The sequence below is a fragment of the Anser brachyrhynchus genome (genome assembly GCF_964034855.1).
Source record: "Anser brachyrhynchus genome assembly, chromosome: 15".
Lineage (NCBI taxonomy): Eukaryota > Metazoa > Chordata > Aves > Anseriformes > Anatidae > Anser > Anser brachyrhynchus.
This window is the reverse complement of record NC_137733.1, coordinates 18140886-18155387: the sequence shown is the minus strand read 5'-3', so window position 1 is coordinate 18155387 and position 14502 is coordinate 18140886. Positions and strand designations below refer to the sequence as shown.

At 35.9% G+C, this 14502-nt stretch overlaps 1 protein-coding gene across 10 annotated transcripts in view; it reads right to left on the bottom strand.

Annotated features, from left to right (window-relative positions):
- UNKL (unk like zinc finger) overlaps positions 1-14502 on the bottom strand; it is a 50329-nt gene that overhangs the window by 28349 nt on the left and 7478 nt on the right. For 8 of the 10 annotated variants that reach the window (XM_080556210.1, XM_080556214.1, XM_080556213.1 and 5 more), the window contains 6 exons: positions 11315-11491; positions 8116-8249; positions 6009-6144; positions 5143-5260; positions 3870-3954; positions 929-1083 (listed from right to left, as the gene is read on the bottom strand). In XM_080556210.1, coding sequence (XP_080412336.1) covers positions 929-1083; positions 3870-3954; positions 5143-5260; positions 6009-6144; positions 8116-8249; positions 11315-11491 — 805 coding nt within the window. The remainder of the gene's footprint in view (positions 1-928; positions 1084-3869; positions 3955-5142; positions 5261-6008; positions 6145-8115; positions 8250-11314; positions 11492-14502) is intronic. The other 2 variants (XM_080556216.1, XM_080556209.1) reach the window with 1 other exon arrangement.

The following is a 14502-nucleotide window of genomic DNA, read 5'->3' as shown; positions in this document are numbered from 1 at the left end:
AGCTGAACAATAAAAGCCAGGGGGAGTTGGCCAGGGTGGGAGAGGATGCCATTGCTTAGGGACTGGCTGAGCATCAGTCAGCTGGTAGTGAGCAATTGCATTTTACATTACTTGTGGTTTTGTTTGTTTATCTTTCTTTCTTGTTAAACTGCCTTCATCTCAACCCATGAGTTCTTGCATTTTTACCTTTTTTAAATTATCTCCCCCATCCCGCTGTGGGGGAGCAAGTGATCATGTGGTACTTAGCCGCCTGCTGGGTTAAATAACAACAAGTATTTTGCAGCAAACCGAACAAAAAGATCTATTCCAACTGATACTAAAAGGAAGATCATGAAAGTTCCGCAAGATACCTTTCTAGTTCTTCTCCCCCAACCTTTACTGATAAAATTTGCTAACATAGACTGCATTTACTACCCTTGTAATCAAACACCTCTCTACTACCCAACACACTGCTTGTACTGCATCACTGCAAGAAGCTTTAGGTAAAGTATGATTGGGTAGGACATCACTTAATTCGTAACATTAACGAATTAGGACAGAGAAGAGGGCCGTTATCACTCAAGATCTTCCATGAATGAAACCTCTCCTATAGAAAAAATAGACACGTGCATTAAGCTGTCTTGTAGTTGTATATTTGATTAACAACAACACTCCTCACTGTAGCATTCAAAATATGGCATTTTAAGACAAAAAACAAGAACAGAAAACACACATAATACATAATTAAACCTGGTGCCCTGGGCAGACATTCCATTTAGGTTTCCAAAACCAGTTAAATATTACTGCCTGACATTTACTGTAGCTGTGATTTTTTCTCTTTTGATGAAGTAGAAAGAAATAAAAACAGACGTTTAAGAAATAAAATAAACAATTATATATTGGTACAGTGATTATTAGTAGTAGTTTTTCCAGAATTATTTACACTTACATTTCCAGACTGCCCACTGTTATTTGTAATGCTGTTTGTGGAGTTAAGACTGCTGCTCCATTCATTTGCAATTCCTATGCTGTCTGTTGAAAACAGGTGAGCGCCTGGCTTTGATTGACAACCAGTTTGCAGTATGACTACATTCATGGTGTCCTCTGTTGAAGGAATCCCCAACAAATTACACAGAGGTTTGATACTTAACTGTGTGAATTTCACAATTACATACCTAGTACCAAACAAAACACCTATCACATGGAAACGTCTATCACACACACACACAAAAAATGTCTCTTTTTCTTTAAATATAAGCACGAAGACAAGGTAAGAATAATATAATTCATCATTACATATTTGTGGCTACAAACAAAGGTGAACTACTGTAGTGATACTTTTCTTGCTTCATCAAAAACTGATGGTAGATCAAAACTCAAATGTTTTACCATATTATAGATTTTGCTTTGTTCTCCAGAATGTCTATCACTCCTGAGTTTAAAAACATATATATATTTTTTTTTTAACTCCTGACTGGAATGTAACAGTGGCATCATAATCATTGAGTTGGTTGTGCCTTTTTTTTTCTCCTCTCTCCAGTCCAGAAACATTTCACTTAATAATAAATAAATAAATAAATAAAGAGAAGCTGGTACTTACAGTGCTTAACTTAAAAATGAATAATAATCTTTGAGAAAGTTCAGTTAACTCAGATGTAAATTGTAACCAATAACTTATTAATTTTGATACCAGAAAATTCAGCTCAAGGTAACCGAACAATTACTTCCCAATTTCCCAAAGACTACTCTGTTAACCTTTTAAACATCTCAGATACTTGATTCTTTAAAATTAAAAATATATAGAGGAGATTTAGACTTCTAGATTTACATACAAATGATGAGTTAATGAAAAATTACTTTACTTTAGTCAGCAATTACAGTTAATGGCATTCCTCACCTCATAATTAATGCACAGCACACAATATATCAAAATAAGGAAGTCAGAACTGAAAACAGAGTCTCTTAATAAACTCTAAAGATACTGTAAGATTTTTTTCATCTCTAGCCACTATTGCATTTTCGAAGGAGTAACAATGAACTACATTTAAAAATCAAACGCAAACATTTCTCTCCCAGACAGTAAGTAACTCTGCTAGTGTACAGAAGTGCAAGCCATTGTCAGAAACAGGATGAGAGTGTGAAATATGGAAATACTTCTCTACATGGTAGATAACAAAGCTGAGGACAGTTTCTAATGATGAGGTGCTTTTTTTTCTTATCATTTTATTTATCGTTACTCCATCAGCCTCTTAGTATATGGTCCAGTGCTTTATCAAATATCTTCACTATTTTATGAAGTATAAAAATCAGGCAGTGACATCCACATGAAAAATGAAAAAGAGCTTGTATTAAGTACCACTATGTATGCGAGTCCAGTCCAGCCACATCCAAAAAAAAAAAAAAAAAGGGAAAAAGAAACTGCATGGATTGCAAAGATGTCATTAGATCACTGCTGTTCCTCTTACGAAATGAGTATGAAAAGAACGGTTGGGAAGACAGAAACAGATGCACTCACTTTTCGTGATTTATTCTCACTTTCGCTAAGTATCATTTCATGGCATAACTGCTTGCCCAGAGCAAGTCCAGTCAGCTATCTCATGTCCAGCCGACCCTCACACTGTCATAGAAAAAACACTATTTGATTCCCACTCTCTTTTAAATCTTCACGAATTTTCTTTTCGTAACACAACCACATGCTCCTCTAGTACTCTATAAATGAGTTTAAGTAGACGTAACACCCTAAGAACGTAGTATAAGAGTGCCTTCCAAAAGTTTCAAGAGAAAAATAATCTCTCCTTTCTCTTTTCAAAGAATATAGGAGTAACGCCACATTTAGTTTTTGCTATGCTACTTATTGACAGTAAGTCAAAGAAACACATTAAATTTGGAAGGTGTGCTTCTACAACTATTCTAATTCCTTCGAAGAGTAAACATCATAGTTTCTGGCCTGATCCATGGAAGTTACAAACTCTACAGTGTAAACCTCCCCCAAGTTTAACTGTATTTTCACAGAGATGGATTGCTGTTGTGGGAGTTGCACCTGAAAAAACAGCAGCAGTCTCATGTGGTGGCCTGTATCATGGAGATCACTGAAGCTCCTGAAAATCTGTCTTGGAGGAACAGTAAAATTCATTGTGGTCTTCAGAAAGGAGGGAAGGGGAGGAAGAAAAAAAAAAAAACCACGTTTCTGCTGATTCTGAGGAACTCTTTGTGGGAAGACAAAGAATGCTACTGTAGGGAACACGTGCTTCCCCAGTTTATTTCAACACAGAATGACAAAAGATGCTGAGATACATGTATGAATGCTGGAAAATATTCCTTTACCTGTTCCACATAGGTAAACAAGTAATGCAATAAATGGTTGTACAGAACATCACATTTGCCTTGAACAGGTAAACTGCCACTACTCATCATTACAGAATCATAAGCTAAATACTACTGAATCACAGAAATCTGGGGCTTTCCGGAATTGGTAGAGCACCTAATGCCTCTTTTCATCTCTTGAAGCAGAAGGTAAAATGTAATCTGGGACCGGACCTTTATTTGTTTTGAAGCTTATCATAGGTTTCAATAGGACAACGCATGTATTTAACAAAACTCAAACGTGTGTATACATTTGACAAATCAAGCTTTAAGTGTTAACAGGACAAGCTGCATTTGTAAAGAAAAGCACTTCCTGTTTTACTGCTGCTGCAAATTTGATGCAAATGCAGCAAGCTCCCGTGACAACAGAGTGTATTGGAAAACACGGAATGAATTTCTAAAAACGTGACACCAATTGCTATTTATACATTAAAATTAACGACTTAAAGTCATTTCTGTTACAGATACTTAGAAATGACTGTGCACTTTTATGAACACTGATACAAAATAACAGTTCTCTTACTTACCTTCAACATGTGCAAATGCACAAAATGGACCACGTGGGCAGTAACCCGTCTGACGCATGTCATTGCACTTTGTAGATTTATATATCTAAACAAAACAGAAGCATAGTTAACTTACACATATTTGCTATGTAGTGACAAAAAAGTCAAAGTTTTAAAATATTTAAATTAAGAGCTCTTAATATTTAATAGCAATATGCAATACACTGTTTTCTCAGGAAACTCAGTTCTTGTGTGTTTTTTTAAAAACTGAAGTAGAAGAGCAGAATTGTAAGAAAAGTAAACAGGAGATGAGATTCTTAACCTTTTTCTGTAGTAATAATAAATATGAACAACGGCGTTTTAGCAAGGCATTGTTCAAACTGCTTTGGTTTTCCATGTGGTATGGAAACAAGTCAAACACCAACAACAAATTTTTCAAAGTCATTTACATCACTTTAAGAAATTTTGCAGGAGAAATGATGAATATACTAGAACAGCTTACAAAACTGAAAAAATCCACAATATGCTTTTTCCAACATACTGCTTTCATTTGGAAATCTCTCATATTCAAATCGTCCTAATATTCAAATGTCTTTAACCTAATGGGCACATGAGAACTAAAAAAAAGTAATACTGACTGTTCAGGAAGTAGTCATTATGTAAGCTGCAAGTAAGATCCAGGTTCAGTTTCTTGCTGTACCAGGATCTCACTAGGCTGGGAGAAAGCTGACATACTAGAACAATGTTAGCAATAGAACAATATTAAGAACTTATATACGGTACATAGATTCTTTTGTGAATTCATTCCAGGAATCTGCAAGTCTGTGGCAAATAGCAGTGGAATCTTTTTGTTTTCCCAAGCCTTGGTATCATCGGGGTCTTTGGCTTTCAACATCAGTAGAGTGATTCATGGCTCAGGAAATAATGGTTATCAGTTCAGAATTCCCCTTCAGCATATGCAGTGTAAAAAAAAATATTCTTTTCCTTGAACTCCTGCCTTAGAACAAACATGGAAAATGAAACTATGTGTTTGAAACTAAAATAAAAATAGTTCTGTAAGCTCTTTATTTTAGAGCTATTTTAAGCATCTTTAATAAATCTCTCATAAATAATTTTGAATTGACGCTGAAAAAATCAGTTGTTATATTCATTACTAGCTCTTGCATAACAACCCAAAGATCATCCAACAAACTAGAGTAAGATGCTAAATCACAAAATTAGTACTGATACTTATTACTACACAAATAATTTATTTTTCCTTGAACGCTAAAATAAGTAGAAACATAGTTGTTACCTCAGGATGAAACTGCTGCTCTGTACGAGAATGACAATATTGACAGCTATCTCCACTTTCACACCTTGAAGGTTCACCCCATTCATCTGCATGTTTTACACTGGGGCAAGGAGTGGACCTAGAAAAAATGAAGTCCAGAGCATGTTTTTATCTACATCCTAGCAGAAGTCTCAAAAAATTTTCCATTAAAACTCAGAATCTTAGCTTCTGGGACCTAGAAAGTTGTGAATTCTGAGAGACACTGGCTTTTTGTAAATTCTTTGACAGAAGGATAAGCTAGTAGGATTCCGTTTTTCTTCTGTCTGGTGAAATTTATGGACAGTCCTGAGACTGTCAAGAAAAACCCACCAATTCTAAATCTTCCACCACACACCAATTCTAGATCTTCCACCACAGCACGAAAGAATACCAAATCAATAAAGAAACCGGTGTTTTAGAATGATAGGCTCATTCCAAAAGTTACTGAGGCAATGCATTAAATTTTGGTCCTAAGAATACTGCTCAGAAACAGAAAAATTTAGGAACAAAAAAAGAAGAATACCAGAAATTATAACTCTTTTTTTCATATCAAAGAAGGTATTGCCTAGTGATTCTCAATTTTTGCTAAGAATTATAGATATTGTTTTCATTCTTCACAGGAAAGAAGGAAAATTTCAGTACTGTTTCATGGTTTTATTCTTCAGAACTGCCTGATCATTCTGAACAGATGCTTTTTTCAAAAAAAAAAAAGTTTTAGCAAGTCTATTGGGAAAGACATGTTTTTATTCCACTAGGAATATCCAATTGCATAGTACAAGAAACCAAACAGATCAGTCCATTAACAATTATCTTGACTGACCAAAATTCTGTTCTTAATATTTATGTACCTGTATTTGAATTTTCTGGGATTTCGTCTTCTGTCTCGACTATTGTGATAGTGTGGACATGCATAACCCTGGCGGCAGAGTCTGGGTGGCTTGGTGCACTGTTCTGTCTTGTAGCCAGCTAATACAAAATTTGTGTCTGTAAACAGGTCAACAATTAAGAGAAATAAACAACACATTTTGCATTCAGAGTGTCTTCAGTGAGTGAGCTTAAATATCGTACTTTTTTTTTGTAATAAAAAAAAAAGAATCACAGATTCACGCATTCTTATAAGACTATATACAATCTGCATTTTTGAAATACAGTCCAATATGCCAACATCCAAAGTAATCTTCATCACTTTTACATTCAACAGCAACTGTTCAACAAAGTACATAGATAAAGCACTACTAACCTATCGGCAGACAAACTATCCAGAAATTCTCATTATACGCATTCAACATTTTAAAAATGAATACCTGAAACTGCACTGCAAATTTTAGTAAGACAAACACTAAAACCATTTCAAATTTTATATCTGCATTTTTCTTAAGTTTAGTGTTGATAGTCCTTATTTCACCAAAACTACTTTCATGTTAAGGCATATTAAGACTACCCAGTAAAACCTTCCTGAACAAAATCTAGAGTCTCTTCTCTACCTTTGCTTCTGTCTCTACATCTTTGATTCAAGTAAGGAGGAATTAGGAGATGACAAACAAGGTTCTGTCTAAAACCAGAAAATGTTAGAAAAACAATGTAGCAAGACCATAAATTAGGAGGTAAACTTCAGCTATTGGCCAGCATGGATTTGTGAAGAGTAAATCATGTCAAACCAATCTAACTCCTTCCTAAGGTAGGAAAATGGATGTACATATAAAGAAGCAATCAATGTCATGCATCTTGACTTCAGCAAACCTTCTGAGACGTTCTCAAAAATGAACTGCAGAATACTACAAGATTCCTGCAGGATTTGTGGAAAACTAGACAAAGCGTTCTCAAAGAGTCATTAATGACATACTTTTAAGCACCAAAGATTACTAAACAGAGTATCACACAGAGTCTACTCTTTGTTCCGTCCTTTTAAATTGTTTCATTTAAAACTTAAGAATACAAAGCTGAAGTCACCAGCTGCATGATTATTTTCAATCTCTAGTGATTATGTGCCATCTCACCATAATCAGGATTGAAAGAAGCCGTACAACATTATATACCATAGGCCTATCACAATGCAAAGAATGCAATAAGAATTCTTATTGTTGGGTCAATTTTGCCTTCTTTTTACTTTACTTTACTACACAAAAGTACTCCAGTATTTTTTGATCTAGAGCTGACAACTATGGTCTATACTTTATTAGTACTTAAATGACTGGAACTCACCTTCTAGTAGATTCAAAATGTATAGCAGGGACAAGTATCATGCAATTATCTCCCTCAGTTTCCTTAGAGACAACACCTTCCTTTGACCTCTTACTGTGTTACTGTCCCCATATGAATTTTTGAAAGTAACTGTACCATGCAATCTTTTCTAAAGTAACATTTGAGCAAGAGCTCTGCTAATATCCTTTTAATGCTAACATCTTTGGCAGCGTAATATGCAAGTCTAAACCAAGATACATGAGAACCAAATTTGAAAGCCTTAGGAAAACCAAGACAATTGAAATTAAGTAACATAATGTAATGCTTTCAAGACATTTTCATAATTTAATATCCTCCTCCAATTTTCTGTTTAACATTCTACTTCATTCCTGTTAGTCAAGCTCAGCAAAGAATAAAGGTCCATTAACTAGTCTGTTAGCAATTTAAAAATGAAGACTCTAATCATTATTACTACTTAGCACAAGACAGAGCTTCTACTGACTTTAAGAACATTTATTCAATTGACACAGATTAGCAACTCTTGTATTAAGTAAACTGAAGGAGACCTATTAGACATCCTCAAAACATTTTCAATATACAATCTGAATATAAATGGGACAGACTGTACAAATTGTTCACAAATACACATATTACTTATTAAACCAATTTTTTACTCTATTATAAAAAAGACTTGAACTTCTCTCAGGGTTAACTGAGTATCAACAAATTGTATCAAACATCAATAAACGAAGAAAGGAGACAGGGTAACATTACCCTGCCATCTTGGATCTTCAGTAAGGATCTTCTCAATCATTGCTTGACTTGCTAAAATCCCTGGTTGCAGATCTGGAATACCTTCACCGCATCCTAGCTGCCCATTCTGGAAAGATTCCTGCACCTGAAGTTCTCTGGAATGGGGAAAGAAAATAACACTGCTAAACTGTATAGCTACAGTAACCCTATCTGTCTTACAAAAAAAAAAAAAAAAAAAAACTGTCCTATTCTATCAAAATTATGTCATTTAATCTAGGTCTTAACAAGCCTAAATTGGAAAAAAATTAAATTGACTATTTCACACCATTTCTTGCACTAAAGCAAGTAAATAGACATAAGGAATAACCTCATAAACTAATCAAAGACGACCCATGACAGAGTGCTGGCTTTACGTACACAACCAATGTTTGTACCAGCAATGTCCATCTGTACCTCTGCATGTCGGTGTGCTGACATTTTGTATATGCTATTAATTTCTGATATTCCACTGCCACATATGAGTTTGGGACTACAATGGTAGAACGAAAAAAGTTACAGAAAGAGAAGTAAGGGCGATCAGAAATGCAGAAAAACACTTACATGGGGGAGAATTAAATACCTTAAGACTTTTCACCTTGGAAAAGTGAAGATTGAAGGGAGATGCAAAATATATTTACAGAAAACTAGATCATATAAAAGAAGCCAAAGCATTTTGGTTCATTGTACCGTTCTGCAATAAAAGTACGTCAAGACATTCGGGAGACATAGTAGCAAATGACAATCATTATGAGGAAATGGAATACTTCTTCTGCAAGCATTTACAGCTGCTTTTCAGGTAAGCAGCCACAAGCTCGGTGAAAGATCAGAAATGACCACTACTAATCTAAAACTTACTGTATTAGTGGTATAAAATCACTACCAAAAACCCAAGACAATGTCATTACACCCTTTTAACAAAATAAGCTGTACAGAGGTTCGACAATGGCAAACCAATACAATGGATTATTTTATTAAAAAAAAAAAAGATACTATAGCAAAATTATATTAGGCAGACTTTGAAACAATGAAGAAACAAGGTGAGGAACCAAATACCAGAGGTGGAACTATAATACTCTGTCTTCATGAGAATCAAAAGTCTCTACTTTCAATTGGCACTGCTCTCTCAAAAGACATACTCAAGGAGCTTATCTCCTATTCCAAAATACTACTACTAAAACAAGGATCTCTGAAGAGGAATTTGAAAGGTACGGAGGTTTATAATGTAAGTAGTTATAGCATTTACATAGCATTTCAAGAACTTCCCAGACCCCAAGTGTCCTCCAAGAAGAAAAATCTCAAAAAGGAAAAGAAAATGCGGCAAACCCCAAAGCCTAGTCTAGAACCTTTCAAACTGTCAAAATATGTCTTTCACAGATTCAAGGAGCATGTGGGCAATGAGACGGAAAAGAGGTACTGTTTCTAAAGAATGTTTTTTCTTTAATGTGAATGTGCTGAAAAACATGTCTCTTAAGGGAAACAACGTCAATGTCTGCATCACTGATTTACTGTGATTTCTTTGCTCTTTACTTATAACGAAGAAACCCTAGTATCACTGGCCATCTTAGAGCAAAAAGATCACCAAACAAGAATGCCTGATTGTTTGGACTTCCTTATGAATGCTGGATGCCTGAAATCAGGAGAAGCAATGGCATATGACTGTTTTTCACAAACACCAACGTCTGAGGCAGCCTACTTTTAGGTTCAAGCCGTTAAAATGTAGAACCCTACCATGAGTGTCTTCAGCTCCTCCTGATGCTTCGTATGCAGCCAGTCGCCAACAAACCAACACATTAAAAGACATTTAGAAAACAGAGCTTGGCTTCAGTATTGGCATACATTGGTTCCTCATTCTAATACATTACAGAATCATAGAATTATAGAATATCCTGAGTTGGAAGGGACCCACAAGGATCACTGAGTCCAATTCCCAGCTCCACACAGGACCACCCAAAAATCAAACCATATGTCTCAGAGCATAGTCCAAACACTTCTTGAACTCCAACAGGCTTGGTGCCGTGACTTCCCTGAGGATCCTGTCCAGTGCCCGACCATCCTCTCAGAAAAAAAATTTTTCCTGATATCCAGCCTGAACATAATGTTCCCTTGGGTCCTGTTGCTGTCACCAGAGAGAAGAGATCAGCACTTTGCCCCTCCACTGCCCCTCATGAAGAAGCTGTAGACTGCCATGAGGTCTCCTCTTCTCTAGGATGAACAAATCAAGTGACCTCAGCCACCTCAGAAGTCCTCTAATTAGAAAAGATTACAACAATACTAATTGTTCTGCATTCAGACTGACATAGTATCATACTGCATATGCTAAATGAGGGAAGTTTAAAAAAAAAAAAAGGAAGAAAAAAATGGACAGATGTGGACAGATGTCTTGCAGCAGAAACATCAGCTATCTGATGGAGGAGAGTCTTCTGTAAAGAAAAGCTCTATATAAGTAATGTGTAATACACACAGTAATACACATACAGTATGTGACCAGGCAATGCAGCAGTGAATTCTGTGGCAAAGTATGAATTTATTCAAAATATGATCCCCCAACATATGGTTGGGAATAATGGATAACGAAGGAGAGAATGTAGTATAGCAGCCATACCAGCTCAAATCAAAGGTTCTCCTAAGCCTGGAACTCTGTCTCCAGCAGTGGCCAACAGCAAATGCCAAAGAAAGAGTGTCAGAATAGGGCAAACATATATTGATGCTTCCCCAGAATGCTCTCCCACTGTCCAGAAAGTGATACTTGTCACCCTCCAAGGCTTCAAAGCTCTCTAGGAGTTGCTATTCTTTCCTATCAAGTGTATACAGACCGTTTAAAAATGTGGAACACACATTCAGAAACTGAAAGATGACATAAAACACTATAAATTTGTAAATGTAAAAACCATGTGCAAATTTACAAGGCAAAACACAGAATATCTTGTCTTTCATCAGTCATAAGAATTACATAGATGTCTCTTGAAAATGCAAGATACAAAACATTACTGTTTGTATTCCCCAGTGTACTTAGATCTATCATCAGTGTGCTATCTTGGTGCACAGTAAAATATGTTCTTATGTTTATAGTTACAAAAGAAAGTATATTTTTCATGCAAAGCATACGACATTTTCTGGTGTGTGGTGATAACACACATGGTATTTCCTGCTAACTAGTCTGCAAAATTTGAAACAAGACTACCTTATATCATATACTGGAGGTCTAATGTCATGTGGCCCATGAGCAAAGGCACAGTGAATTCCATTCTTCACACAGTGACCCCGGGCATCTGTTTCATGAATGCATGTTCCAGTCTTGTAATATCTGAGATGATACTTCCTCTCTGTATCTCCTGTTGTTCGATGCAGGTAAGGGCAACTATACAGTAGAAAGAGGACAGTTAAAGCATTGCTTTGAGTTTCGTTTTTAAATGGTTAAATCTGAATTATACTCTCTCTCTTATTAACTTATAACAAACAACTTTGCAGGATTCTTCAAATAGAAATTGTCCCAAATAAATTATCGTTACAGATCAACTTGAAAATTAAAAATGTTAATCTATTTCTTAGTCTCATCTAGAGTTGTAAGAATTTATAGCAGGATGGTTCACAAAGATATCCTTAATAAACATAGTAAGCACCCATGTGCTTACTATAACAGGCAACAACATCTGAACTAAGAAATGACATCCTCCATATTGATACAAGCTTAAGTCATTTCTTCACTAAGAGGTCCAAAAAAAGTGTTTGTTGTTTTTTAATGCTATCGTCATCTAAGATCAAGGGGTACTTGAAGCATCGTGATTTTTTTTCTGCCTGATCTTTATAAGTGTGAAACTTCTTGAACAACCTGAGAGCAAATCTAAAACAACTCTTCTATTAAAAGGAAGAGAAAATTCTTGCATCAGCAAAACATCTTTGTAGACACACTAACCATTTTTCACACACAACTATGTGAGGTACTGTCTGTACTCTAAAATCGCTAACATTATGTGTGGATTATAATTCTAACTACCAATTATAAACAAATGAAATAACTAAATAAACATACAGACGTGTCTGTTCTCGCCCAGTTTATTTCAGTGTAATTAATTTTGGTCACCTCTGGGTTTGAAAAAATACTTATCTCCAAAAATTACTTTCCCACATCCCAAAGAAAAAGAAACTGCATCAAAAGACTCGGGAGAGTGGTACAGAACATCAGATGAAAAAATCCCATAGAAATGTGTTCTTGTAGATGGAGGAAGAATGGTGAAGTACTAAGTAGAACTTAAGATTCATAAGAACTGATGCTGGCCTAAGCTTTATCTACCGTATTTTAAAAAGATTACTTAGAAACTAAACAAATTATTTGAAAAAATTTACAAGTTTGGTATTTATATATTAAAACCAAAATGATATACTTTTCCTGCTGTGCTAAAACACCCGCAGCTTGCACTGGCTTCCAAGAATCGATAATCTTTATGATTTCTAAGAATCAAGTTTCTTCCCTCTAGGAATGTAAAAATATTATTAAACAAGATAAATGCACTGCAGCTAGTGATTTGTACCTATATCTCTTTAAATCCCAACAGAACAAATTAGTGGGAAGACTTGGTATACCAAATTCAGTGTTGCATCTCATTTTTTTCAATCTAAGATGAAACACAGTCTAAAATCAGGATCTAGAAGTAGTTCTTTTACACTTCTTGGTTCTACCTGATAAGACGGGATGCAATTTTTGTAGGACTTATTTTGGTGCCTAATCTAAATTTTGTAAGAAATGCTTTGTGATGTGTGAATTGTGCTATGCAGCCCTCCTGTTCTGCTAGAATTGCTACTGATATAGAAAAACAAGAAAACCCACAAGTCTGTCAGACACTTTTGCCAGCATCAGTCTTGTACTGAACTCTAAACAAAAGGAACTGCAATCTGAGATTATATTTTCATTATTGCTACTGTCGAACCACTAGCATAATTTGTGCAGGAATTAAATGGAAAAGCAGACCAGGAGACTGATCATTACAAACTCTAATCCTTCACTCATATGCACGCCCCAAAGGTGAGAATACTCTGTCATATTCTTATGCATAATGCTTACACCTCCATTTTCACCTACGCAATTTTGCTGGTTCCTGTTGGAAACAAGAAATAAACATCCTCCATGCAAAACTCTAAAGGTTTAGATTTCATTGCTTATCTCTACGTCCATCGTCCCTTATCGGAGGGGAAGCAATGAGATACCTGGGGCTTTTCCCTACAGGAATCACCTTATCGGTGGATGTCCCACAAAATGTTAAAGCCTTCAATTATATTTAAATGACTATTTAAAAAAAATAGAGAGACACAATTGGGGAATATAGATGTGTCAAACAGACTAGACACAGCTTGTTACACGCCAAGGGAGAAGGACTGCAATATTCAGGATAAAATTTTTCCCACATAAAGACAAAATGGATTCCCAAAACAAGCTGGGAAAGAAGCATAAGCTTTGGCACAAGACACTTGCGTCTGCTCAGTTAAACCTAGTTTTGTTTGGCCTAAGACTCGATACTTGTGACATCAATAAAAAATCTGAATATATATAAATACGTACAGATTTATATATATATAAAATATGAATTTTATTGAAAACACGGCTGTCCTACCGCACATCTTGCTAGCTGCCTTAAAAGTCCCATACAGTTGAAATCCTCCTCACGTCACCAAAGGAATGCTTTAAAGAGGCAATCCAGCATGCTCGGGACTCTTTATCTGAATTTTCATAGAATCATAGAATGGCTTGGGTTGGAAGGGGCCTTAAAGACCATCTTGCTCCAACGCCCCTGCCATTGGCCTAGGCTATATTGTGGAGCCCAGAACTGTATGCAATATCCAAGGTGAAGCCACACCAACACTAAATACAGTAGCGGGAGAATCACCTCCTCTGACCACCTGGCTATGCTGCGTTTAATGCACGCCAACATGCAGTTTGCCCTCTTGGCTGCCGAGGCACGCTGTTGGTTCATGTGGAGCCTGCTGTCATCAGCACCCCCAGATCCCTTTCTGCACAGCTGCTCTCCAGACACTCATCTCCCAGTAATATAAACCATTGTAATACATAGCTTTCAACAAATTTAGTATTTTGATTTAAAATGGTAAATTTTGATTATCATCTGATTACATGGCTGCAAACTTATAAAGTCATTCCTACGTGCCACACAATAGTACTAAGGTTGTTCAGACACCACTCACTCCTTAGGAAAAAAAAAAAAAAGTTTAGAAAGAAAAAATTGTTTCCCTGGAAATTAACATAACTATTTCATGGCCCATATTTCTACAATCATCTCCCAGCTTAGAATAATTGCATAGAATTTGCAACTCTAGTGTATGAGATTGATCCCACTATAACAGGCTGCCCAAAGCCCCATC